This window comes from Bombina bombina, chromosome 9 (assembly GCF_027579735.1).
Source record: "Bombina bombina isolate aBomBom1 chromosome 9, aBomBom1.pri, whole genome shotgun sequence".
Taxonomy (NCBI): Eukaryota; Metazoa; Chordata; class Amphibia; order Anura; family Bombinatoridae; genus Bombina; species Bombina bombina.
Window position 1 is genome coordinate 278,370,312 of NC_069507.1, and position 25,031 is coordinate 278,395,342.

The 25,031-nt window shown below is 46.3% G+C and overlaps 2 protein-coding genes across 2 annotated transcripts in view; one reads left to right on the plus strand and one right to left on the minus strand.

Moving 5' to 3' along the window:
• The window catches only part of LOC128640329 (calsyntenin-3-like), a 234,948-nt gene extending 219,765 nt beyond the window's left edge, over positions 1-15,183 (plus strand). Inside the window, 3 exon segments of the mRNA XM_053692821.1 lie at positions 2,299-2,431; positions 3,274-3,467; positions 14,753-15,183. Of these exon segments, the coding sequence (XP_053548796.1) occupies positions 2,299-2,431; positions 3,274-3,467; positions 14,753-14,833 (408 nt within the window). The 3' untranslated portion in view covers positions 14,834-15,183.
• A 372-nt stretch (positions 15,184-15,555) lies between these two features.
• Positions 15,556-25,031, minus strand: part of LOC128640331 (ribosomal RNA small subunit methyltransferase NEP1) — an 86,005-nt gene continuing 76,529 nt past the window's right edge. Inside the window, exons 5-6 of the mRNA XM_053692823.1 lie at positions 15,879-16,028; positions 15,556-15,759 (exon numbers count right to left, since the gene is read on the minus strand). Coding sequence (XP_053548798.1) covers positions 15,646-15,759; positions 15,879-16,028 — 264 coding nt within the window. The 3' untranslated portion in view covers positions 15,556-15,645. The remainder of the gene's footprint in view (positions 15,760-15,878; positions 16,029-25,031) is intronic.

Genomic DNA, 25,031 nt, shown 5'->3' on the forward strand with positions numbered 1-25,031 from the left:
TCTAAAGAAGTTTGAAGACCCCTGAGATCTGTCAGAGATGAACCGGATCATGCAGGAAATATAAGAGTAACTGACTGGAATTTTTTGATGCGTAGCAAAGAGCGCCAAAAACGGCCCCTCCCCCTCACACACAGCAGTGAAGAGAAACGAAACTGTCATAATTAAAACCAAACAACTGCCAAGTGGAAAATAATGCCCAAATATTTATTCACTCAGTACCTCAGAAATGTAAACGATTCTACATTCCAGCAAAAACGTTTAACATGATAAATACTTATTAAAAGGATTAGTGACTTTTAACAGAGTAGTTCCGGTGAAATACCATCCCCAGAATACTGAAGTGTATACATACATGTCATTATAACGGTATGGCAGGATTTTCTCATCAATTCCATTCAGAAAATAAAAACTGCTACATACCTCAATGCAGATTCATCTGCCCGCTGTCCCCTGATCTGAAGCTTTTACCTCCCTCAGATGGCCGAGAACAGCAATATGATCTTAACTACTCCGGTTAAAATCATAGTAAAAAAACTCTGGTAGATTCTTCCTCAAACTCTGCCAGAGAAGTAATAACACGCTCCGGTGCTATTGTAAAATAACAAACTTTTGATTGAAGTCATAAAAACTAAGTATAATCACCATAGTCCTCTCACACATCCTATCTAGTCGTTGGGTGCAAGAGAATGACTGGGACTGACGTAGAGGGGAGGAGCTATATGCAGCTCTGCTGGGTGAATCCTCTTGCATTTCCTGTTGGGGAGGAGTTATATCCCAGAAGTAATGATGACCCGTGGACTGATCACACATAACAGAAGAAATATATCTTAACAGAAAAAATGACCCCTGCACCTCTGTGGCGCCTACCTGCCCCCAGGGTACTGCAAAATTACTTGACAACGATCCGATGAACAGAACACAACTTTAGGCCCCACCGGAGCTAATGCCTGCTGCCTTCTTAGAGTAAACTGCGTGTCTGAGCGCGCGAAATAGGCCCCGCTCATCATGGACGTCGTCTGAACAGTCTGTTTAACCGCATGGGAAGCGGTTTGAAAAATAAAGCCATGTGGTCCCCTAAAATCTCTTAACAAGAAACTGCAGCCCTACTGACTTTACTTAATAAATATATATCAAGCTGCCTCTCCCAGTGTCCAGCCCCAATACAGATATGTCAAAGCAATATGTATAAAACACAAGGATTTTCAGGAACACCCTCAGCGATACAGGTCTACTGCTTACCCCTTTCCTTGCAGGGAAAAATGTCAGCCAGTTCTGATATAACAAGTCTCCTCAGAAATAAAAGACTTTACATATCTCAATGCTGCTTGTAGCATGACACCGATCTCCACATTGAAGATTTCTCTTGCACTACCTTCAGAAGCTCTGTGGGAACCAAAATGGATCTTAGTTACAGCTGCTAAGATCATCAACCTCAGGGCAGAAATCTTCTTCATTCCATATCTCCCTGAGGAAAATAGTACTCACCGGTACCATTTAAAATAAAAAAACTTCTTGATTGAAGAATCTAAAACTAACACCTCACTTTACCTCTTCCTATTACTAACAAAGGCAAAGAGAATGACTGGAGGTGAAGGGAAGGGAGGAGCTATATATACAGCTCTGCTGTGGTGCTCTTTGCCACTTCCTGTTAGCAGGAGGTTAATATCCCACAAGTAAGGATGAAATCCGTGGACTCGCCGTATCTTGTAGAAGAAATATTAACAGCACCCTCCAAACTGATCCTTTGAATAAGATGTGAAGCGGGCACGTTAAATGTAATTGTTGCTTTAAAGCACACAAAGTGCTGCTTAACGACAGGGCCGAGGGTATGGTGAAGGCTGAGATCTTGAAACGGCTCCAGGCGCCGATGCCAGCAGCAATTCTTCAGATTCTAGGCACAATTGTTGTGGCTTTCACATCCTAAATCAGCTCTCGTAAAATTTAGTATGGATCAATATGCTAACGAATGAATATTTAACATTTTCAGAGAAAGGCTGAAGCAGCATGCGGTTATGCGACTTATGGCCGCTGCCCGGAAGTTCCCCCCAATATTGGGTATTTTTAGTTTATTTGTGGCTAAAATCAGCCAGGTGGTCATTAAAATCAGCCAGGTGGTGTGCCCATTAAAAAGGTCCTGGGGGAAACACTGATCCATAAACCTTGCACTGCGGTATATGGCACAGGGATTACTAATACATTGCTTAGCTGCAGGATTGTCTCACCCTAATAAATGCTGTATCAGTGCTGTGACAAGAGGTTATCGGGGCTGTAAGTCTAAAGCAGGTGTTTGTTTTGCAGATTGACGTGTTACACAGGATACGTGCACAATCTCCCAGTCACCTCCTGTCAGACAAGCAGTTTGTTCACAGCGCACATCAGGGGCCTGTAGAGCTCTCAGGACACACGCCAGTAAGCGCCAACCGCAGCTCAGGTGTGTAACTTACTGCCATACCCGTCATATAACAACCCCGCAGTATCCGGTAATGAACCCATTGCCCCCTACAAGTCAGTATGATTATTATTATAGCTATCTAGTAATCCGTCACACGTCAGTAAGTGCCAACCGCAGCTCAGGTGTGTAACTTACTGCCATACCCGTCATATAACAAGCCCGCAGTATACGGTAATGAACCCATTGTCCCCTGCAAGTCAGTATGATTATGTAATTATAGCTATCTAGTAATCCGTCACACGTCAGTAAGCGCCAACCGCAGCTCAGGTGTAACTTACTGCCATACCCGTCATATAACAACCCCGCAGTATCACGGTAATGAACCCATTGCCCCCTGCAAGTCAGTATGATTATGTTATTATAGCTATCTAGTAATCCCTGTCACACGTCAGTAAGCGCCAACCGTAGCTCAGGTGTGTAACTTACTGCCATACCCGTCATATAACAACCCCGCAGTATCTGGTAATGAACCCATTGTCCCCTGCAAGTCAGTATGATTATAGCTATCTAGTAATCCCTGTCACACGTCAGTAAACGCCAACCGCAGCTCAGGTGTAACTTACTGCCATACCCGTCATATAACAACCCCGCAGTATCCGGTAATGAACCCATTGTCCCCTGCAAGTCAGTATGATTATAGCTATCTAGTAATCCCTGTCCCACGTCAGTGAGCGCCAACCGTAGCTCAGGTGTAACTTACTGCCATACCCGTCATATAACAACCCCGCAGTATCACGGTAATGAACCCATTGCCCCCTGCAAGTCAGTATGATTATGTTATTATAGCTATCTAGTAATCCCTGTCACACGTCTCTCTGCAGTGTTCCCTGGAGTTGCCATGGTGATAATTGTCGTATGCATTGGGTTCCTAGCACTAATTGTTACACTGGGGTTGTCAAGAATACACAGCGTGCGGCAAAAAGGTGGAGCTGAGGGCTCAGAGCTAGAAGCTGCCAATCAGAGAGATCCATTCTGGGAAGACTCGGCCATGACAATAACTGTGAATCCAATGGAGGTAAAAAGACAAGAAAACACAGAGAGCACTGCACAGCACTATCAAAGCACTAAGGTGACCAATCAAAACAAAGCACTATCAAAGCACAGAGGTGACCAATCAAAACAGAGCACTATCAAAGCACACCAGCAGCACCAACAAAACCGTAACACACCGCTGTCTTCAGCACACCAGCAGCACTAACCAAACCATGACGACACACACCGCTGTCTTCAGCACACCAGCAGCACTAACCAAACCATGACGACACACACCGCTGTCTTCAGCACACCAGCAGCACTAACCAAACCATGACGACACACACCGCTGTCTTCAGCACACCAGCAGCACTAACCAAACCGTAATGACACACACCGCTGTCTTCAGCACACCAGCAACACTAACCAAACCGTAATGACACACACCGCTGTCTTCAGCACACCAGCAACACTAACCAAACCGTAATGACACACACCGCTGTCTTCAGCACACCAGCAGCACTAACCAAACAGTAATGACACACACCGCTGTCTTCAGCACACCAGCAACACTAACCAAACCGTAATGACACACACCGCTGTCTTCAGTACACCAGCAACACTAACCAAACCGTAATGACACACACCGCTGTCTTCAGTACACCAGCAACACTAACCAAACCGTAATGACACACACCGCTGTCTTCAGCACACCAGCAGCACTAACCAAACCGTAATGACACACACCGCTGTCTTCAGCACACCAGCAGCACTAACCAAACCATGACGACACACACCGCTGTCTTCAGCACACCAGCAGCACTAACCAAACCGTAATGACACACACCGCTGTCTTCAGCACACCAGCAGCACTAACCAAACCGTAATGACACACACCGCTGTCTTCAGCACACCAGCAGCACTAACCAAACAGTAATGACACACACCGCTGCCTTCAGCACACCAGCAGCACTAACCAAACAGTAATGACACACACCGCTGTCTTCAGCACACCAGCACTAACCAAATAGTAATGACACACACCGCTGCCTTCAGCACACCAGCAGCACTAACCAAACCGTAATGACACACACCGCTGTCTTCAGCACACCAGCAGCACTAACCAAACCGTAATGACACACACCGCTGTCTTCAGCACACCAGCAGCACTAACCAAACCGTAATGACACACACCGCTGTCTTCAGCACACCAGCAGCACTAACCAAACCGTAATGACACACACCGCTGTCTTCAGCACACCAGCAGCACTAACCATACCATAATGACACACACCGCTGTCTTCAGCACACCAGCAGCACTAACCAAACCGTAATGACACACACCGCTGTCTTCAGCACACCAGCAGCACTAACCAAACCGTAATGACACACACCGCTGTCTTCAGCACACCAGCAGCACTAACCAAACCGTAATGACACACACCGCTGTCTTCAGCACACCAGCAACACTAACCATACCATAATGACACACAGCTGTCTTCAGCACACCAGCAGCACTAACCAAATAGTAATGACACACACCGCTGTCTTCAGCACACCAGCAGCACTAACAAAACAGTAATGACACACACCGCTGTCTTCAGCACACCAGCAGCACTAACAAAACAGTAATGACACACACCGCTGCCTTCAGCACACCAGCAGCACTAACAAAACCGTAATGACACACACCGCTGTCTTCAGCACACCAGCAGCACTAACCAAACCGTAATGACACACACCGCTGTCTTCAGCACACCAGCACTAACCAAATAGTAATGACACACACCGCTGTCTTCAGCACACCAGCAACACTAACTAAATAGTAATGACACACACTGCTGTCTTCAGCACACCAGCAACACTAACCAAACCGTAATGACACACACCGCTGTCTTCAGCACACCAGCAGCACTAACCAAACCGTAATGACACACACCGCTGCCTTCAGCACACCAGCAGCACTAACCAAACCGTAATGACACACACCGCTGCCTTCAGCACACCAGCAGCACTAACCAAATAGTAATGACACACACCGCTGCCTTCAGCACACCAGCAGCACTAACCATACAGTAATGACACACACCGCTGTCTTCACCGCACCAGCAGCACTAACCAAACAGTAATGACACACACCGCTGTCTTCAGCACACCAGCACTAACCAAATAGTAATGACACACACCGCTGTCTTCACCGCACCAGCAGCACTAACCAAACAGTAATGACACACACCGCTGTCTTCAGCACACCAGCAGCACTAACCAAACCATAATGACACACACCGCTGTCTTCAGTACACCAGCAGCACTAACCAAATAGTAATGACACACACCGCTGTCTTCAGCACACCAGCAGCACTAACCAAACCATAATGACACACACCGCTGTCTTCAGTACACCAGCAGCACTAACCAAACCGTAATGACACACACCGCTGTCTTCAGCACACCAGCAGCACTAACCAAACCGTAATGACACACACCGCTGTCTTCAGCACACCAGCAGCACTAACCATACCATAATGACACACACCGCTGTCTTCAGCACACCAGCAGCACTAACCAAACCGTAATGACACACACCGCTGTCTTCAGCACACCAGCAGCACTAACCAAACCGTAATGACACACACCGCTGTCTTCAGCACACCAGCAGCACTAACCAAACCGTAATGACACACACCGCTGTCTTCAGCACACCAGCAACACTAACCATACCATAATGACACACAGCTGTCTTCAGCACACCAGCAGCACTAACCAAATAGTAATGACACACACCGCTGTCTTCAGCACACCAGCAGCACTAACCAAACAGTAATGACACACACCGCTGTCTTCAGCACACCAGCAGCACTAACAAAACAGTAATGACACACACCGCTGCCTTCAGCACACCAGCAGCACTAACAAAACCGTAATGACACACACCGCTGTCTTCAGCACACCAGCAACACTAACCAAACCGTAATGACACACACCGCTGTCTTCAGCACACCAGCACTAACCAAATAGTAATGACACACACCGCTGTCTTCAGCACACCAGCAACACTAACTAAATAGTAATGACACACACTGCTGTCTTCAGCACACCAGCAACACTAACCAAACCGTAATGACACACACCGCTGTCTTCAGCACACCAGCAGCACTAACCAAACCGTAATGACACACACCGCTGCCTTCAGCACACCAGCAGCACTAACCAAACCGTAATGACACACACCGCTGCCTTCAGCACACCAGCAGCACTAACCAAATAGTAATGACACACACCGCTGCCTTCAGCACACCAGCAGCACTAACCATACAGTAATGACACACACCGCTGTCTTCACCGCACCAGCAGCACTAACCAAACAGTAATGACACACACCGCTGTCTTCAGCACACCAGCACTAACCAAATAGTAATGACACACACCGCTGTCTTCACCGCACCAGCAGCACTAACCAAACAGTAATGACACACACCGCTGTCTTCAGCACACCAGCAGCACTAACCAAACCATAATGACACACACCGCTGTCTTCAGTACACCAGCAGCACTAACCAAATAGTAATGACACACACCGCTGTCTTCAGCACACCAGCAGCACTAACAAAACAGTAATGACACACACCGCTGCCTTCAGCACACCAGCAGCACTAACAAAACAGTAATGACACACAGCGCTGCCTTCAGCACACCAGCAGCACTAACAAAACAGTAATGACACACACCGCTGCCTTCAGCACACCAGCAGCACTAACAAAACAGTAATGACACACACCGCTGTCTTCAGCACACCAGCAGCACTAACCAAACAGTAATGACACACACCGCTGTTTTCAGCACACCAGCAGCACTAGCCAAACCGTAATGACACACACCGCTGTCTTCAGCACACCAGCAGCACTAACCAAACAGTAATGACACACACCGCTGCCTTCAGCACACCAGCAGCACTAACCAAACCGTAATGACACACAGCGCTGTCTTCAGCACACCAGCAGCACTAACCAAACCATGACACACACCGCTGTCTTCAGCACTAACCAAACCGTAATGACACACACCGCTGTCTTCAGCACACCAGCAGCACTAACCAAACAGTAATGACACACACCGCTGTCTTCAGCACACCAGCAGCACTAACCAAACAGTAATGACACACACCGCTGTCTTCAGCACACCAGCAGCACTAACCAAACAGTAATGACACACACCGCTGTCTTCAGCACACCAGCAGCACTAGCCAAACCATAATGACACACACCGCTGTCTTCAGCACACCAGCAGCACTAACCAAACAGTAATGACACACACCGCTGTCTTCAGCACACCAGCAGCACTAACCAAACCGTAATGACACACACCGCTGTCTTCAGCACACCAGCAGCACTAACCAAACCGTAATGACACACACCGCTGTCTTCAGCACACCAGCAGCACTAACCAAACCGTAATGACACACACCGCTGTCTTCAGCACACCAGCAGCACTAACCAAACCGTAATGACACACACCGCTGCCTTCAGCACACCAGCAGCACTAACAAAACAGTAATGACACACACCGCTGCCTTCAGCACACCAGCAGCACTAGCCAAACAGTAATGACACACACAGCTGTCTTCAGCACACCAGCAGCACTAACCAAACAGTAATGACACACACCACTGCCTTCAGTACACCAGCACTAACCAAATAGTAATGACACACACCGCTGTCTTCAGCACACCAGCAGCACTAACCAAACAGTAATGACACACACCGCTGCCTTCAGCACACCAGCAGCACTAACCAAACAGTAATGACACACACCGCTGTCTTCAGCACACCAGCAGCACTAACCAAACCATAATGACACACACCGCTGTCTTCAGCACACCAGCAGCACTAACCAAACCATAATGACACACACCGCTGTCTTCAGCACACCAGCAGCACTAACCAAACCGTAATGACACACAGCGCTGTCTTCAGCACACCAGCAGCACTAACCAAACCATAATGACACACACCGCTGTCTTCAGCACACCAGCAGCACTAGCCAAACCGTAATGACACACACCGCTGCCTTCAGCACACCAGCAACACTAGCCAAACAGTAATGACACACACCGCTGCCTTCAGCACACCAGCAACACTAACCATACCATAATGACACACACCGCTGTCTTCAGCACACCAGCAGCACTAGCCATACCATAATGACACACACCGCTGTCTTCAGCACACCAGCAGCACTAACCAAACCATAATGACACACACCGCTGTCTTCAGCACACCAGCAGCACTAACCAAACCGTAATGACACACAGCGCTGTCTTCAGCACACCAGCAGCACTAACCAAACCATAATGACACACACCGCTGTCTTCAGCACACCAGCAGCACTAGCCAAACCGTAATGACACACACCGCTGCCTTCAGCACACCAGCAACACTAGCCAAACAGTAATGACACACACCGCTGTCTTCAGCACACCAGCAACACTAACCATACCATAATGACACACACCGCTGTCTTCAGCACACCAGCAGCACTAGCCAAACAGTAATGACACACACCGCTGCCTTCAGCACACCAGCAACACTAGCCAAACAGTAATGACACACACCGCTGCCTTCAGCACACCAGCAACACTAGCCAAACCATAATGACACACACCGCTGTCTTCAGCACACCAGCAGCACTAACCAAACAGTAATGACACACACTGCTGTCTTCAGTACACCAGCAGCACTAACCAAACAGTAATGACACACACCGCTGTCTTCAGCACACCAGCAGCACTAACCAAACAGTAATGACACACACCGCTGTCTTCAGCACACCAGCAGCACTAACCAAACAGTAATGACACACAGCGCTGCCTTCAGCACACCAGCAGCACTAACCATACAGTAATGACACACACCGCTGCCTTCAGCACACCAGCAGCACTAACAAAACAGTAATGACACACACCGCTGCCTTCAGCACACCAGCAGCACTAACCATACAGTAATGACACACACCGCTGCCTTCAGCACACCAGCAGCACTAACAAAACCGTAATGACACACACTGCTGTCTTCAGCACACCAGCAGCACTAACCAAACAGTAATGACACACACCGCTGCCTTCAGCACACCAGCAGCACTAACCATACAGTAATGACACACACCGCTGCCTTCAGCACACCAGCAGCACTAACCAAACAGTAATGACACACACCGCTGCCTTCAGCACACCAGCAGCACTAACCAAACAGTAATGACACACACCGCTGTCTTCAGCACACCAGCAGCACTAACCAAACAGTAATGACACACACCGCTGTCTTCAGTACACCAGCAGCACTAACCAAACAGTAATGACACACACCGCTGTCTTCAGCACACCAGCAGCACTAACCAAACAGTAATGACACACACTGCTGTCTTCAGCACACCAGCAGCACTAACCATACAGTAATGACACACACCGCTGTCTTCAGCACACCAGCAGCACTAACCAAACAGTAATGACACACAGCGCTGCCTTCAGCACACCAGCAGCACTAACCAAACCGTAATGACACACACCGCTGTCTTCAGCACACCAGCAGCACTAACCAAACCGTAATGACACACACCGCTGCCTTCAGCACACCAGCAGCACTAACCATACAGTAATGACACACACCGCTGCCTTCAGCACACCAGCAGCACTAACCAAACAGTAATGACACACACCGCTGCCTTCAGCACACCAGCAGCACTAACCAAACAGTAATGACACACACCGCTGCCTTCAGCACACCAGCAGCACTAACAAAACAGTAATGACACACACCGCTGTCTTCAGCACACCAGCAGCACTAACCAAACAGTAATGACACACACCGCTGTCTTCAGCACACCAGCAGCACTAACCAAACAGTAATGACACACACCGCTGCCTTCAGCACACCAGCAACACTAACCAAACCGTAATGACACACACCGCTGTCTTCAGTACACCAGCAGCACTAACCAAACCGTAATGACACACACCGCTGTCTTCAGTACACCAGCAGCACTAACCAAACCGTAATGACACACACCGCTGTCTTCAGTACACCAGCAGCACTAACCAAACCGTAATGACACACACCGCTGCCTTCAGCACACCAGCAACACTAACCAAACCGTAATGACACACACCGCTGCCTTCAGCACACCAGCAGCACTAACCAAATAGTAATGACACACACCGCTGTCTTCAGCACACCAGGACTAACCAAACAGTAATGACACACACCGCTGTCTTCAGTACACCAGGACTAACCAAACAGTAATGACACACACCGCTGTCTTCACCACACCAGCAATACTAACCAAACCGTAATGACACACACCGCTGCCTTCAGCACACCAGCAGCACTAACCAAACAGTAATGACACACACCGCTGCCTTCAGCACACCAGCAGCACTAACCAAACAGTAATGACACACACCGCTGCCTTCAGCACACCAGCAGCACTAACCAAACAGTAATGACACACACCACTGCCTTCAGTACACCAGCACTAACCAAATAGTAATGACACACACCGCTGTCTTCAGCACACCAGCAGCACTAACCAAACAGTAATGACACACACCGCTGCCTTCAGCACACCAGCAGCACTAACCAAACAGTAATGACACACACCGCTGTCTTCAGCACACCAGCAGCACTAACCAAACCATAATGACACACACCGCTGTCTTCAGCACACCAGCAGCACTAGCCAAACCGTAATGACACACACCGCTGCCTTCAGCACACCAGCAACACTAACCAAACAGTAATGACACACACCGCTGTCTTCAGCACACCAGCAACACTAACCAAACCGTAATGACACACACCGCTGCCTTCAGTACACCAGCACTAACCAAATAGTAATGACACACACCGCTGTCTTCAGCACACCAGCAACACTAGCCAAACAGTAATGACACACACCGCTGCCTTCAGCACACCAGCAGCACTAACCAAACAGTAATGACACACACCGCTGTCTTCAGCACACCAGCAGCACTAACCAAACCATAATGACACACACCGCTGTCTTCAGCACACCAGCAGCACTAACCAAACCATAATGACACACACCGCTGTCTTCAGCACACCAGCAGCACTAACCAAACAGTAATGACACACACTGCTGTCTTCAGTACACCAGCAGCACTAACCAAACAGTAATGACACACACCGCTGTCTTCAGCACACCAGCAGCACTAACCAAACAGTAATGACACACACTGCTGTCTTCAGCACACCAGCAGCACTAACCATACAGTAATGACACACACCGCTGTCTTCAGCACACCAGCAGCACTAACCAAACAGTAATGACACACAGCGCTGCCTTCAGCACACCAGCAGCACTAACCATACAGTAATGACACACACCGCTGCCTTCAGCACACCAGCAGCACTAACCAAACAGTAATGACACACACCGCTGCCTTCAGCACACCAGCAGCACTAACCAAACAGTAATGACACACACCGCTGCCTTAAGCACACCAGCAGCACTAACCAAACAGTAATGACACACACCGCTGTCTTCAGCACACCAGCAGCACTAACCAAACAGTAATGACACACACCGCTGCCTTCAGCACACCAGCAGCACTAACCAAACAGTAATGACACACACCGCTGTCTTCAGCACACCAGCAGCACTAACCAAACAGTAATGACACACACCGCTGTCTTCAGCACACCAGCAGCACTAACCAAACAGTAATGACACACACCGCTGTCTTCAGCACACCAGCAGCACTAAACAAACCGTAATGACACACACCGCTGTCTTCAGCACACCAGGACTAACCAAACAGTAATGACACACACCGCTGTCTTCAGTACACCAGGACTAACCAAACAGTAATGACACACACCGCTGTCTTCAGTACACCAGGACTAACCAAACAGTAATGACACACACCGCTGTCTTCAGCACACCAGCAGCACTAACCAAACCGTAATGACACACAGCGCTGTCTTCAGCACACCAGGACTAACCAAACAGTAATGACACACACCGCTGCCTTCAGCACACCAGCAGCACTAACCAAACAGTAATGACACACACCGCTGCCTTCAGCACACCAGCAGCACTAACCAAACAGTAATGACACACACCGCTGCCTTCAGCACACCAGCAGCACTAACCAAACCATAATGACACACACCGCTGTCTTCAGCACACCAGGACTAACCAAACCGTAATGACACACAGCGCTGTCTTCAGCACACCAGGACTAACCAAACAGTAATGACACACACCGCTGCCTTCAGCACACCAGCAGCACTAACCAAACAGTAATGACACACACCGCTGCCTTCAGCACACCAGCAGCACTAACCAAACAGTAATGACACACACCGCTGCCTTCAGCACACCAGCAGCACTAGCCAAACCATAATGACACACACCGCTGCCTTCAGCACACAGACAGCACTAACCAAACCGTAATGACACACACCGCTGTCTTCAGCACACAGACAGCACTAACCAAACCGTAATGACACACACCGCTGTCTTCAGCACACCAGCAGCACTAACCAAACAGTAATGACACACCGCTGTCTTCAGCACACAGACAGCACTAACCAAACCGTAATGACACACACCGCTGTCTTCAGCACACCAGCAGCACTAACCAAACAGTAATGACACACACCGCTGTCTTCAGCACACCAGCAGCACTAACCAAACAGTAATGACACACACCGCTGCCTTCAGCACTAACCAAACCGTAATGACACACACCGCTGTCTTCAGCACACCAGCAGCACTAACCAAACCGTAATGACACACACCGCTGTCTTCAGCACACCAGCAGCACTAACCAAACAGTAATGACACACACTGCTGCCTTCAGCACACCAGCAGCACTAACCAAACAGTAATGACACACACCGCTGCCTTCAGCACACCAGCAGCACTAACCAAACAGTAATGACACACACCGCTGCCTTCAGCACACCAGCAGCACTAACCAAACCATAATGACACACACCGCTGTCTTCAGCACACCAGGACTAACCAAACCGTAATGACACACAGCGCTGTCTTCAGCACACCAGGACTAACCAAACAGTAATGACACACACCGCTGCCTTCAGCACACCAGCAGCACTAACCAAACAGTAATGACACACACCGCTGCCTTCAGCACACCAGCAGCACTAACCAAACAGTAATGACACACACCGCTGCCTTCAGCACACCAGCAGCACTAGCCAAACCATAATGACACACACCGCTGCCTTCAGCACACAGACAGCACTAACCAAACCGTAATGACACACACCGCTGTCTTCAGCACACAGACAGCACTAACCAAACCGTAATGACACACACCGCTGTCTTCAGCACACCAGCAGCACTAACCAAACAGTAATGACACACACCGCTGTCTTCAGCACACCAGCAGCACTAACCAAACAGTAATGACACACACCGCTGCCTTCAGCACTAACCAAACCGTAATGACACACACCGCTGTCTTCAGTACACCAGCAGCACTAGCCAAACCGTAATGACACACACCGCTGTCTTCAGCACACCAGCAGCACTAACCAAACAGTAATGACACACACTGCTGCCTTCAGCACACCAGCAGCACTAACCAAACAGTAATGACACACACCGCTGCCTTCAGTACACCAGCAGCACTAACCAAACCATAATGACACACACCGCTGTCTTCAGCACACCAGCAGCACTAACAAAACTGTAACGACACACACCGCCATCTCCAACAGAATAGCAAGACAAACATTTATAAAAACAAATTACCATCTTCGACACAAGCTTAACAAATGCACCTGCTGACTTCTCAAGGCTTACCCTGCTATAAATTTGTACATAATTGTCTTTATCAGATAAAAACTTTAAAACAAAACACTTTATACTAACATAATGACTGCGTGTAACCTGCTACATATCTGTACCCAATTTCTTTATCAGATAACAACTGTAAAACACACTTTATACTAACATAATGACAGTGTGTAACCTGCTACATATCTGCACCTAATTGTCTTTATCAGATAACTGTAATACACACTTTATAATAACATAATGACTGAGTAACCTTGTAGTCTGCAAACTAAAGCCCAGATTAGCTCCTACTAATAAGGGATATGGTTGGTAGAGTTTGGCTCTTGATACATTTCATTAAAAAGGATGTGAATTTGTGTTAAAACATTAGGACTTGGCTGATCAGTTATTCTTTAACAGCACAACAGAAATGTCTATTTAAATGTATTCAATAACTACAGTAAAGCACGTTACACTTCCCTGATATCTGTCTCTCTTCCCCAGTCCTTGCAGTCTCGCAGATCGGTCTCAGCACAGAAAGGGTCGGTCACAGAGCAGGGAGAATCAGACGAGCAGCCTCGCTGACTGGGATAGGTCGTGTGACCTCTGTGTACGTGACACTCACGTGCGAAGCACTCGCTGGCTCTCGTCTCCTCCACCATCATTTCTCAGGGGAAATAAGCCGCTTTGTCTCATTCCTAATGTTTCCATGTGACTCTTCTTCATGTGCTGTGGAGAGGCTGTTGTCTGACCCCTGTCCGTCTCTCACTCATGCAGACTAAAGACACTGGTGACACAACCTATCAGTCTCTCCTCCCTACAAACATCTCAATGAGCCCCCCGTCCCTCCCCTCTCTTGTACCCGTCTGTCTCTGGGGTAAGGGTTCACGACACTGAATGAAACGACTCACTGATTTGTGATATATATATATATATATATATAAAAAACTATATATAGACAGAGTCTCCAGACTGTTATGTCAACTGAATGTGCATAAGAAGGAAGTTAGGAACTGAAGTGGGTGGTGGCTGTAGGAGGGGGGGGGGCAGTGGGATGGTATTATATTCACAAGGAAGATGTGATCCAGCACATTATGTAGAGGGTAGATTGTCCCTTATAACCAAGACGGAGACGTCGCAGGAGAGGGGCACAAACAGCACTGGCTGAGGGATAACAAACACATAATGCTATAAATTCCTATTAGCGTTACCCCCCCACCTACCCTCCTTGTGTCTTCAAGCTCTGCTGAAAGCTGGAGCCTGTACAGACCTGTGTCTCAGCACCACAAAAATCAGCCGGAGGATAATTCTCTTCAATATATTTAATCATATATTTATATAAAAAACACAGTTCATAGTCAGATGTGTGGGGCTGTGCCCCGAAGTCTCTGGTCCCTTTACAGCACTCCCCAGACCTCTTCAAAGGCCGTGCAGATCTTGGCGCAAGTGAGAGCAGCAGAGAGAGGATACTGGCTGAGAGAGACACAGCGCTCAGTGTAGCCCACGTTTACCTGAGACACAGAGGAAAGAGAGAGTTACATACACAGCACAGAAACTTCTACATCTCACAGCTGCAGACACTGCTCCTGCCCTGTATTTTCTAAGCGGTGGGGTAATATATGTCACTTACAGCGCCATGTGCAAATGCCCCAACCACAAGGAGCACAGGGTTGTCTGGTGGTACCAGGTCTCGCACACAGGGCACTCTCTCTCCTGAGAACGATGTGCTGATCTTCACACAACCCACTGGCAGGTGGTCAGTCAGGGGATTCTTAATGACCTGAGGAGGGGACAACATTTGGACACAAATTAAAGAAAATTCAGGCACTGAGACAAGACATTTGTACCAACTCACAGCATAGAGGGGGGAAGGGACAATCATACACATTACAGTATATACAGAGCATCAGGAATGTTCTCCATGTGAGTCAAGTTAATGAATCAAGTTAATGAATGTAGTCTCAGTCATTTGTCTGAATAAAAATGATTCTCCGTCGGTAAATTAAGGTCTGTGAGTCTGGACCTTTACAGAATATAGCTAAGTTGTCAAACATTCTGATTTGCTGCACAGCTTCTCATTAAAATGTTGCCGCGAGCTCTTGAAAAGAAATCTCTCATTTCACATTGCTCTACATTCAAGCAGCAACAATAACCCAGTAGCTTGCACAGTAACATGAATTAGCACAGTAAGCAACAAGCAGCAACAAAAACCCAGTAGCTTGCACAGTAACATGAATTAGCACAGTAAGCAACAAGCAGCAACAATAACCCAGTAGCTTGCACAGTAACATGAATTAGCACAGTAAGCAACAAGCAGCAACAATAACCCAGTAGCTTGCACAGTAACATGAATTAGCACAGTAAGCAACATGCAGCAACAATAACCCAGTAGCTTGCACAGTAACATGAATTAGCACAGTAAGCAACAAGCAGCAACAATAACCCAGTAGCTTGCACAGTAACATGAATTAGCACAGTAAGCAACAAGCAGCAACAATAACCCAGTAGCTTGCACAGTAACATGAATTAGCACAGTAAGCAACATGCAGCAACAATAACTAAGTAGCTTGCACAGTAACATGAATTAGCACAGTAAGCAACATGCAGCAACAATAACCCAGTAGCTTGCACAGTAACATGAATTAGCACAGTAAGCAACATGCAGCAACAATAACCCAGTAGCTTGCACAGTAACATGAATTAGCAAAGTAAGCAACATGCAGCAACAATAACCCAGTAGCTTGCACAGTAACATGAATTAGCACAGTAAGCAACAAGCAGCAACAATAACCCAGTAGCTTGCACAGTAACATGAATTAGCACAGTAAGCTACATGTAGCAACAATAACCCAGTAGCTTGCACAGTAGCATGAATTAGCACAGTAAGCAACAAGCAGCAACAATAACCCAGTAGCTTGCACAGTAACATGAATTAGCACAGTAAGCAACAATAACCCAGTAGCTTGCACAGTAGCATGAATTAGCACAGTAAGCAACAAGCAGCAATAATAACCCAGTAGCTTGCACAGTAACATGAATTAGCACAGTAAGCAACATGCAGCACAGTAAGCAACAAGCAGCAACAATAACCCAGTAGCTTGCACAGTAACATGAATTAGCACACTAAGCAACAAGCAGCACAGTAAGCAACAAGCAGCAACAATAACCCAGTAGCTTGCACAGTAACATGAATTAGCACAGTAAGCAACAAGCAGCAACAATAACCCAGTAGCTTGCACAGTAACATGAATTAGCACAGTAAGCAACAAGCAGCAACAATAACCCAGTAGCTTGCACAGTAACATGAATTAGCACAGTAAGCAACAAGCAGCAACAAAAACCCAGTAGCTTGCACAGTAACATGAATTAGCACAGTAAGCAACAAGCAGCAACAAAAACCCAGTAGCTTGCACAGTAACATGAATTAGCACAGTAAGCAACAAGCAGCAACAATAACCCAGTAGCTTGCACAGTAACATGAATTAGCACAGTAAGCAACAAGCAGCAACAATAACCCAGTAGCTTGCACAGTAACATGAATTAGCACAGTAAGCAACAAGCAGCAACAATAACCCAGTAGCTTGCACAGTAACATGAATTAGCACAGTAAGCAACATGCAGCAACAATAACTAAGTAGCTTGCACAGTAACATGAATTAGCACAGTAAGCAACAAGCAGCAACAATAACCCAGTAGCTTGCACAGTAACATGAATTAGCACAGTAAGCAACAAGCAGCAATAATAACCCAGTAGCTTGCACAGTAACATGAATTAGCACAGTAAGCAACATGCAGCACAGTAAGCAACAAGCAGCAACAATAACCCAGTAGCTTGCACAGTAACATGAATTAGCACACTAAGCAACAAGCAGCACAGTAAGCAACAAGCAGCAACAATAACCCAGTAGCTTGCACAGTAACATGAATTAGCACAGTAAGCAACAAGCAGCAACAATAACCCAGTAGCTTGCACAGTAACATGAATTAGCACAGTAAGCAACAAGCAGCAACAATAACCCAGTAGCTTGCACAGTAACATGAATTAGCACAGTAAGCAACAAGCAGCACAGTAAGCAACAAGCAGCACAATAACCCAGTAGCTTGCACAGTAACATGAATTAGCACAGTAAGCGACAAGCAGCACAGTAAGCAACAAGCAGCAACAATAACCCAGTAGCTTGCACAGTAACATGAATTAGCACAGTAAGTAACATGCAGCACAGTAAGCAACAAGCAGCAACAATAACCCAGTAGCTTGCACAGTAACATGAATTAGCACAGTAAGCAACAAGCAGCACAGTAAGCAACAAGCAGCACAATAACCCAGTAGCTTGCAGTTACATTAAATACAAACCGTATACAAGTGCGGTGAGTGAGCCGCTGCCCTCCTCAGCCATTAGTTACATTAAATACAAACTCTATACAAGTGCGGTGAGTGAGCCGCTGCCCTCTTCAGCCATTAGTTACATTAAATACAAACCATATACAAGTGCGGTGAGTGAGCCACTGCCCTCCTCAGCTATTAGTTACATTAAATACAAACCATATACAAGTGCGGTGAGTGAGCCACTGCCCTCCTCAGCTATTAGTTACATTAAATACAAACGTATACAAGTGCGGTGAGTGAGCCGTTACCCTCCTCAGCCATTAGTTACATTAAATACAAACCGTATACAAGTGCGGTGAGTGAGCCGCTGCCCTCCTCAGCCATTAGTTACATTAAGTACAAACCGTATACAAGTGCGATGAGTGAGCCGCTGCCCTCCTCAGCCATTAGTTACATTAAATACAAACTCTATACAAGTGCGGTGAGTGAGCCGCTGCCCTCCTTAGCCATTAGTTACATTAAATACAAACTCTATACAAGTGCGGTGAGTGAGCCGTTACCTTCCTCAGCCATTAGTTACATTAAGTACAAACTGTATACAAGTGCGGTGAGTGAGCCGTTACCCTCCTCAGCCATTAGTTACATTAACTACAAACCGTATACAAGTGCGGTGAGTGAGCCGTTACCCTCCTCAGCCATTAGTTACATTAAATACAAACCGTATACAAGTGCGGTGAGTGAGCCGTTACCTTCATCAGCCATTAGTTACATTAAATATAAACCGTATACAAGTGCGGTGAGTGAGCCGTTGCCCTCCTCAGCCATTAGTTACATTAAGAACAAACCGTATACAAGTGCGGTGGGTGAGCCGTTACCCTCCTAACGGCTCACTCACCGCACTTGTATACGGTTTGTACTTAATGTAACTAATGGCTGAGGAGGGTAACGGCTCACTCACCGCACTTGCATACGGTTTATATTTAACCCCTTAAGGACCAGCGACGTACCCTGTATGTCACTGGCTTTTTTTGGGACTTGATTGTTTTAAAGTGCGGTCTTGCCACCAGTGTTGAGACTGCTTTATTCCACAAACCTGCTGGAGGGAGGGCATTAATAAGGTGTTCTTGCTAGACTTGTGCTATTATGTCCTGAAAAAACCCTTAACGACCAGTGACATACAGGGTACATTGTGGTCATTAAGGGGTTAATGTAACTAATGGCTGAGGAGGGTAACGGCTCACTCACCGCACTTGTATACGGTTTGTACTTAATGTAACTAATGGCTGAGGAGGGTAACAGCTCACTAACCGCACTTGTATGCGGTTTGTATTAAATGTAACTAATGGCTGATGAGGGTAACGGCTCACTCACCGCACTTGTATACGGTTTTTACTTAATGTAACTAATGGCTGAGGAAGGTAACGGCTCACTCACTGCACTTGTATACGGTTTGTACTTAATGTAACTAATGGCTGAGGAGGGTAACGGCTCACTCACCGCACTTGTATACGGTTTGTACTTAATGTAACTAATGGCTGAGGAGGGTAACGGCTCACTCACCGCACTTGTATGCGGTTTGTACTTAATGTAACTAATTGCTGAGGAGGGTAACGGCTCACTAACCGCACTTGTATACGGTTTGTACTTAATGTAACTAATGGCTGAGGAGGGTAACGGCTCACTCACCGCACTTGTATATGGTTTGTATTTACTGTAACTAATGGCTGATGAGGATAACTGCTCACTCACCGCACTTGTATACGGTTTGTATTAAATGTAACTAATGGCTGAGGAGGGTAACGGCTCACTCACCGCACTTGTATACGGTTTGTACTTAATGTAACTAATGGCTGAGGAGGGTAACGGCTCACTCACCGCACTTGTATACGGTTTGTACTTAATGTAACTAATGGCTGATGAGGGTAACGGCTCACTCACCGCACTTGTATACGGTTTGTACTTAATGTAACGGCTCAGTCACTGCACTTGAATACGGTTTGTACTTAATGTAACTAATGGCTGAGGAGGGTAACGGCTCACTCACCTCACTGGTATACGGTTTGTATTAAATGTAACTAATGGCTGAGGAGGGTAACGGCTCACTCACCGCACTTGTATACGGTTTGTATTTAATGTAACTAATGGCTGAGGAGGGTAACGGCTCACTCACCGCACTTGTATACGGTTTGTTCTTAATGTAACTAATGGCTGAGGAGGGTAACGGCTCACTCACCGCACTTGTATACGGTTTATATTTAATGTAACTAATGGCTGATGAAGGTAACGGCTCACTCACCGCTCTTGTATACGGTTTGTATTTACTGTAACTAATGGCTGAGTAGGGTAACGGCTCACTCCCCACTCTTGTATACGGTTTGTACTTAATGTAACTAATGGCTGAGGAGGGCAACGGCTCACTCACCGCACTTGTATACAGTTTGTATTTACTGTAACTAATGGCTGAGGAGGGTAACAGCTCACTAACCGCACTTGTATGCGGTTTGTACTTAATGTAACTAATGGCTGAGGAGGGTAATGGCTCACTCACCGCACTTGTATACGGTTTGTATTTACTGTAACTAATGGCTGAGGAGGGTAACGGCTCACTCACCGCACTTGTATACGGTTTGTATTAAATGTAACTAATGGCTGAGGAGGGTAACGGCTCACTCACCGCACTTGTATACGGTTTGTATTAAATGTAACTAATGGCTGAGGAGGGTAACGGCTCACTCACAGCACTTGTATACAGTTTGTACTTAATGTAACTAATGGCTGAGGAGGGTAACGGCTCACTCACCGCACTTGTATACGGTTTGTATTTACTGTAACTAATGACTGAGGAGGGTAACGGCTCACTCACCGCACTTGTATACGGTTTGTACTTAATGTAACTAATGGCTGAGGAGGGTAACGGCTCACTCACCGCACTTGTATACGGTTTGTATTTACTGTAACTAATGGCTGAGGAGGGTAACGGCTCACTCACCGCACTTGTATACGGTTTGTACTTAATGTAACTAATGGCTGAGGAGGGTAACGGCTCACTCACCGCACTTGTATACGGTTTGTATTTACTGTAACTAATGGCTGAGGAGGGTAACGGCTCACTCACCGCACTTGTATACGGTTTGTACTTAATGTAACTAATGGCTGAGGAGGGTAACGGCTTTTTGTCCCCTCACTGCAGGAGGGGTGGAAAGTGCAGCACATGGTGGTGAATTCACTCCTGGAGACAAAAAGTACTTACAAAAATCCTTTGTTCATGTGTCTTTAAAAAGGACAGTAGCACCTTTAGATTTTTATATAAATGCTGTGTGATAAAAAAGCAATTGTGTAATATATGGCCATTATTTATTTTGCCCCCTTTTCGTGTAATTTAGCAATTTCTAATTCTCAGAACATGAAATGCACCTGCTGACTTCTCAAGGCTACCCATGCTACATATATGTCCCTAATTGGCTTTAACTGAATACAACTGATGTACTTTATACTAACATAATAACCGTGGTTAGCTTGGTTGTCTGTGGACTAAAGTCCAGCATATAGTATATTATATTATCATAAACAAGGAAGCGCTCCATCTGGGAATGAACAATAGTATAATAGCTTGTTCTATGGCAAGTTACCACCCCACATGATCAGTCTGACCCTGACTAAAGAATGCAGCCCTCTGACCGAGAGAAACAGCAAAACACTAGGCACACTGAACGGGTCCACGTCTGGCTTCCCGCTTAGGGAGACTTCCCTCAGGGTCATAAATAAAACAAAATGTATGCTTACCTGATAAATTCCTTTCTTTCCGGACACGGAGAGTCCACGACTTCATTCCAATTACTAGTGGAAATACAACTCCTGGCCAGCAGGAGGAGGCAAAGAGCACCCAAGCAGAGCTGTTAAGTGTCACTTCCCTTATCCATAATCCCCAGTCATTTGGCCAAAGGAAAATGGAAAAAGAAGATAACACAAGGGTATAGAGGTGTCATCTTAAATTAAATAAGGGCGGTGTTGTGGACTCTCCATGCCCGGAAAGAAAGAAATTTATCATCAGGTAAGCATATATTTTGTCCACAACTTCATTCCAATTACTTGTGGGAACACAGAATGAAATGGGAGGGAGAACAAGACAGGCGGACCGAAACAGAAGGCACCACCGCTTGAAAAACATTTCTCCCAAAAGAAGCCTTAGTCTAGGCAAAAGTATCAAATTTATAAAATTTTGAAAAAGGTATAGAAGGAGAACTAAGTAGCTGCCTTGCAGATTTGCTTCACAAATGCTACATTTTTGACAGCTCAGGAAAAGAAGATAGATCTAGTGGAAATAGCTGTAATTCTCTCAGGAGGCTGTTGTCCAGCTGTCTCATAAACTAACCTGATAACACTTCTCAAACAGAGAGAAAGAGAAGTAGAAGAGGCTTTCCCACCTTTACGCTTACCAGCAAAACAACGAACAGAGCAGAAAACTGCCGAAAAATCTTGGTTGCTAGTAAATAAAAATTTAGAGCATGCACAACATCCAAGTTGTTTAAGAGATGTTCCTTCTGAGAAGAAGGATTCAGACAAAAGGAAGGAACAACAAGTTCCTGATTGATGATGAAATGCAATACTACTCTGGGAAGAGATCCCAATTTAGTACGAAGGACCACCTTATCCCCATTAAAAATAAGGAAAGGGAAACCACACTGCAGAACCGAAAACTCAGAAATTCTGCGAGCAGAAGAAATAGCAAGAAGAAACAAAAACTTTCCACGAAAACAACTTAACATCAACCGAATGCATAGGCTCAAACGGAGCCTGTTGCAAGCGTGAACAACAAGATTAAGGCTCCAAGGAGGAGCAACAGGTTTAAACACAGGCTTGATTCTGACCAAAAATACAAACAGAGCAGGGAACAGCAACCAAAGGTAGGCACGGAGTAAAGGGTCAGCCAACCCCTCAATGCAAGTAAATGTAGAAAAGTTGACTAGAGCACAGCAAATATAGTAAAAACAGAACTTTATTGCTTCATGGTCCAAAGTACAAAAACAAACGTTTCAAACCTATCACAGACATGATTAAGGACCTGTGATAGGTCTGAAATCTTGATTCTGACCAAGGCCTGAGTCAAAGATAGAACATCTGGCAGATCCGCCCGACGCTAGTGCAAAAGAATAGACAGTGCAGAAATCTGACCCTTCAGAATACTGACTGACAAAGCTTTGAGGCCTTCCTGAAGAAAAGAAGAAATGTGATACATTTTCTTAAAATAAGGAGAAGGTGAGAACGGATACCCGGTCTTTCCCATTCCCGCGTAACAATTTCCGAGATTCTCTTAGGAACCGGAAAAACAGAGTAAGCAGGCACTTCTAAGTATTTGTCCATCTTACACAATTTCTCTGGTGGTAACACAATAGAGTCACAGTCATCCAGAGTCGCTAAGACCTCCCAAAGTAACAGGCGGAGGTGTTCAAGCTTAAATCTAAAAGGACATGACGTCCGAGTCCGTCTGAGGTAACACACTTCCCGAGTCGGAAAGTTCCCCCACAGACAGAAGTTCTCTGACCCCCAATTCAGATCCCTGTGAGGGTACATCAGAAATAGCCAACAAAGCATCAGAAGTTGCAGGATTCGAAATGGCTTCTGTCCTGCTGCGTTTTCCATGCAACACTGGCAACTTAGATAAAACCTCTGTAAGGGTAGATGACATAACTGCAGCCATATCCTGCAGAGTAAATGAAGTGGACATGGTTGAAGAACCCAGCATCGCTTTGGTGGGCGTTAAAGGTTGTGACGCTTGGGGAGACAGCTGCGGCATACCCTGATTCTCATCAGACTGAGAAGCATCCTTAGACACAGTTTCCTTAAAAAAAAATCTGTTCTTTACATTGTAAGGCCCTTTCAGTGCATGAGGGACAAAAAGTAAGAGGGGGTTCCACAATCTAAACACATAGAACAAGTACTTTCCTCAAGTTCAGACATGTTAAACAGACTAGCAATAGCAATAATAGTCGTTCTTTACTTGATATATTGAGCTCTGGAGTTAATTATATAGTCAAAAATCTTGAACTAAAAAGTGTACTGCGCCTTTAAATAATTAAAAGCACAACAATTTTTCTGCTATCAGTCAAAACAACTTTTACAGCAATAAAAAAGTGACCTTATGTTCCAAGGTAACTTAACAATATTGCTCCGATAGTGTGGTTATGTTATATACTAATCTTTATCACACTCCAGACCCCTGCACCTCGCCATAGCTCTGCTGTGGCGCCTACCTGCCCCCAGATCACACTGATCCTTCTTGAGTAGCGCTCCTAAGTCTCTCTGTACCTTCGTGTACAAACTGACTTAGGCCCCACCGGAGTCCAGGACCTTGCTGCCGATCCGGGTGAATACTGCACGGCTGAGCGCGCAAAATTAGGCCCCGTCCACCGTGGGTGCAACTCGAGTCGTACTGAGACCCGCATGGGAAGAAAAACA